The sequence below is a fragment of the Parus major genome, chromosome 26 (genome assembly GCF_001522545.3).
Source record: "Parus major isolate Abel chromosome 26, Parus_major1.1, whole genome shotgun sequence".
In the NCBI taxonomy this organism is placed as follows: domain Eukaryota; kingdom Metazoa; phylum Chordata; class Aves; order Passeriformes; family Paridae; genus Parus; species Parus major.
The window spans coordinates 1,099,325-1,103,796 of NC_031795.1; the positions used below are offsets into that span (position 1 = coordinate 1,099,325).

The 4,472-nt window shown below is 55.5% G+C and overlaps 1 protein-coding gene across 3 annotated transcripts in view; it reads right to left on the minus strand.

The window, feature by feature from the left end:
- Positions 1 to 2,384: 2,384 nt before the first annotated feature.
- Positions 2,385 to 4,472, minus strand: part of KLHL12 (kelch like family member 12) — a 25,829-nt gene continuing 23,741 nt past the window's right edge. The window contains exons 11-13 of one of the 3 annotated variants that reach the window (XR_001525072.1): positions 4,231 to 4,417; positions 2,954 to 3,922; positions 2,385 to 2,839 (exon numbers count right to left, since the gene is read on the minus strand). Coding sequence is in view for 2 of the 3 variants with exons in the window: in XM_015650877.1 (XP_015506363.1) it covers positions 3,796 to 3,922; positions 4,231 to 4,417 (314 nt within the window). In the remaining variant the exon portion in view is untranslated. Of the gene's footprint in view, positions 3,939 to 4,230; positions 4,418 to 4,472 lie in introns of all 3 variants that reach the window. The other 2 variants (XM_015650877.1, XM_019009020.1) reach the window with 2 other exon arrangements.

Genomic DNA, 4,472 nt, shown 5'->3' on the forward strand with positions numbered 1-4,472 from the left:
CTGGGAATTCTGTCCCGGGAATTCTGCCCTGGGAATCCCACCCTGGGAATTCTGTCCTGGGAATTCTGTCCTGGGAATCTCACCCTGGGAATTCTGTCCCGGAATCCCACCCTGGGAATTCTGTCCCGGAATCCCACCCTGGCAGAGGCCAAGCCCCTGGCACGGGCTGTCCCTGGAGCCCTGGGAGCGCTCAAGGGCAGGTGGGACAGGGCTTGCAGCAAATCCTCATTTTGGGGGTAAAACAGCCCGTGAGGGGTGAAATCCCAGGCAGATGTGGGGGGAGGGAGGTGAGGCCTCTGCCTGCCCAGGGGATGCAAATCCACAGCTGCAGGTGCTGCATCTGCTCTCACCCCGTCACAGTAACACCTGATGGGGCATTTCTGACAAGGTCCCCAGCCCATGAAACCCAAGTGCCACAACACCACACTGATGTCTCCAGCTCGTGGCCAAGGCTGCTGGGCTGGGCTGCTTGGTCAGGGCTGGTGGCTGGAGTGGTTCCTCTCATCGTTACAGTCCTTGTGAACAGTTCTAGAGGTAAACAAAAACCTGCTAACAGAACCTTTGGCCAATTCTTGAGTCTTATATGGGAGCTTTCTCTGTTGAAAACTCACTCTTAAGCTGCCTTTTAGCATCTTCTGCTGGATTACTCACAAAGCAAAGCTTCACTCTTGCTGGCCAAGGAGAATTGCTACCAGCTTCCTCCCAGGCAGAACATTTTGTCCCTTTGTTTTGCTTTCAGCAGGAGCCTGTACATTTTCTCAACTCCAGCACCAACACAGAGCATTTTGAAATTTATACTGTGCATTACCCCCCTGGACACACCAGTTCCTCTTCAAATCCTTCAGTACATCCTGTCCTGGAAAGGCAAGGATGGGTCTGCTGGCCATTCTTGTGGGGTCACATCCTGCTGTGACCCAGTTCTGATGCTGCTGCTTCAATCTGCCCAACTGTTGAGTTTCTGCCCAAACACCCCCTGGACACATCACTCCTGGAGCTGACTTGCCCCTGAGCCCTGCTCTCATTTGCAAGAGAGCAGGGCTCATCAGGGAAGGGAGAGGAGCTGCTGACAGCTCCAGGGTCAGTATCGGAGCCCAAGAACTCCCCCTGCACTGTCTCTCTGCAGGTCTCAGAGTGGCACAGGTGAAGACAGATCCATGTTTGGGACCAGTGAGTGTTTCCCAGTGAGTGCTGCACTCCCCAAACAGGGCCTGCTCCCTTCTTCACTTCCCCACTTCTCGCTGGCTAAAGAATGATGGAGCAATTTTGGGGACAGGGTGTCAGGAGAGGCTCCTGAACATCTGGAGTGAGTGGTGAGCTATTTATGGGGGACCAGGTAGCACACAGAGGATTTGGAGCCACCAAAGGCTCCTGGGGCAGACTGCTGCAGTTTGTCCTGAAATCAACAGAATCTTGTTTTGCAGATGAATTCAATCTGGGCTCCATTCATCCCATATGCCCACAGTGGACAAAGGAGCTGTAATTTTTTGCAACTGCAGCTCTACTGTATCAGAATTACAGAATTGTTTAATTTGGAAAAGCTCTCCAAGATCATCGAGTCCAACCACTCTCCAGCACTGCCACATTCACCACTAACCCATGTCCCCAAGTGCCACCTCTACTCATCTTCTGAACACTTCCAGGGATGGTGACTCCACCACTGCCCTGGGCAGCTGTGCCAGGGCCTGACCACCCCTTCAGGGAAATTTTCCTGTCTCCAACTTGATCCTCCCCTGGCACAGCTGAGGCCCTTTCCTCTTGTCCTGTCCCTGTTCCCTGGGAGCAGAGCCTGACATTCCTCTCCCCGCTTCTGGCAGGGAGTTGTTCAGAGCCACAAGGTCCCTCCTGAGCCTCCTCTTCTCCAGGCTGAGCCCCACCCCAGCTCCCTCAGCTGCTCCTGGGGCTCCAGACCCTTCCCCAGCTCTGTTCCCTTCCCTGAACTTGCTCCAGCCTCTCAATGTCTTTCTTCTTGTGAGGGTCCCAAGACTGCTCCCAGCACTGGAGGTGTGACCCTAGCACAGAGGGATGGTCACTGGTCCTGCTGGTCACACCATGGCTGTGTCATTGGCCTTCTTGGCCACCTGGGCTCATGTTCAGCCCTGATGATTTTGCTGTTGACTGTAATCGCAGTCTTTTCCTCCTCTCTGCTGCCAAGCCCTTGTCCAACAGATTTTACAAGAAATTCCCTCATTAGGGAATCCTCCAGGCCTGGCTGGTCTCTGTGCCATGGATCTCACAGCTGGAGCAGCTGTTTCTCACTACTGGGCTGAAGCTGCAGAGCAGAGAAACACCTGAGGGCAGCTGTGTGTCTAACACAGGGTTTGCACAAACCCTTCACACAGCAGTCAGACATACATCTGGAAGGTAGAGAACAGAAACAGAACTCCTACTGGCTCAGGAAATATTTTATTCTTTATACTTTCATTAAAAAATAAACATAGGAAACAAAACCACAGAACACTTGTGTGATAGAAACAAACGCAGAAGGTCAGAGCATTGGCTGAAAGTGCATAATTAGGTCATGCTACCATGTCCCTGATCCCACCCTGTCCCCAAGCAAGGAGTCAGCAGGAAGCTCAACGAGCAGCACTACATGGAGCCCAGGCACTGGGGCCAAGCTGATGGCAGAGGGGAGCCTGTGCTCCCAGGAACGCAGTGAGGCAGGACATGCTGAGCAGGGAGTGCTCCATGGGCTGCTGTGATCCACCCATGGAGCCTCACCTGGGCTCCTGGGGCAGGCCAGGGATAGCAAGTGTCACAGGATGTGGAGTCATGAGACAGGGGAATAAACAGCTGAGAACAAAGGGCGAAACAGAATCCTGGATGTCACTCTGGAACAGCCCTGGAAGCAGAAAAATCCTAGATAAAAGGAAAACCTGGACACTGAAACAATGAACTTGGCTGCCTTGGGTGTGCTGGACTCAGATCTGTCTGGGGACAAACCCCGGTGACTCACCCAGCAGGACCTCGGTGGGCAGCAGCCACTGTGTCCCTACTCCCCTGGCCTCAGCTCAGGTGACCTCCTCACAGGTGGGACACAGCCATGGCCAAGCTCCCAGTGCCACACATCCACTGCAGCTGGAGCTGTCAAGCTTTTTGAGGAAACACGATGTGATGAACCTTGCTGAGCACCTGATCAAGAGCACAAACACTGCAGACGCTTCTGTGGCGGGCCACGAGCTCCTCCCCTGCCCCTGGAGCCTCAGCTCTGCCTCCCAGCAGCTGACAGCTCTGACCTGTGACTCGTTTGTGAGCAGCCCTGCAGACACAGTGACACTGCAGGCCCCTCACACACAGCAGCCAGCCCGGCTCTGCAGCCACGCGCTCCGAGAGCGCCTTGCAACATTCAGGACGGACACGATGATTTGAAGCTGGAACACAAGAGCAGCTGGGCTCACCCTCACACACCCACACAGCTGAGAGCGACCCGAGGACCCGCTGAAGAGGTGACCCAGGGCTATGTACATGTCCTTGGGAGGGGTCACCAGGCTGGCTGAGACCAGGCTGGGGCAACTCTGCTCTGCCCACAGACTGAGCTGCAGGAACAGCAGAGAGTGCAGCTTCTCCTGACCCATTCATCTCCTTCCTCCAGCTTCCCACAGAGCCCCCGATTTCAAATGACTGCTGAGATCACACAGTTATGCACATGCTCCAGTCACGAGCAGCACAGAAAGCTGCTGTTCTGGTGCCTATTCCCACAGCATCCACAACTCTCAAGAACAGTGACCGCAAATCATTTGGGACTCTTCCTCCAGCCGAGACCTTTTAGAAGGTTTTTGTTTGTGAGCTCGCTCCTGATCACTTCTCCCGCAGGACGCAGACTCCTGCATCGCAGCGCTGCATCCCCAGGGAGGTGACCACTTCCCAGCTGTCAATGATGGGATCGTAGCACTCGATGCTGCTCAGCAGTGAGTTGCCATCGTATCTGCCAGGACAGAAAGCTACAAATGAAGGACAGTGCTGGAGGAAGAGGCTGAGGCATTCAGAGCTCTTTCTGGGAGGCTGGACAGCTGCATACAGCAGGTACAGCCCAAATTATAACCCCAGCATCAGGCTGCCATTGCTGTCTGCTGCCGCTCTGCCCCCTGGACCTTTGTGCCGCCTGTTCTGGCTGGGCTCAGTGACCCTGGGGGTGTCTCCTCTGACAGAGCAGAGCCCCCATGGAAGGGGCAGCAGCTGTGTCCCCTCAGGTCGCTTGCTGAGCAGGCAGAGCTGCAGGAGCCCGTGGCTTACCCGGCGATGGCGTAGAGCCGGCCCCGCAGCACCGTGGCCCCCACGTAGCAGCGGGGTGTGGTCATGCTGGTCACCGTGGTCCAGGAGTCGGTGCGGATGTTGTAGGCCTCCACCGAGGAGAGGTGTGCTGTGCCATCAAACCCACCCACCACGTAAATGTGGTCATTGAGCAGAGCCACGCCAGCCCCTGCCAAGAGAAGGTGCCACAGTCACAGCCACGAGTGACGCTGGCACACTGTCAC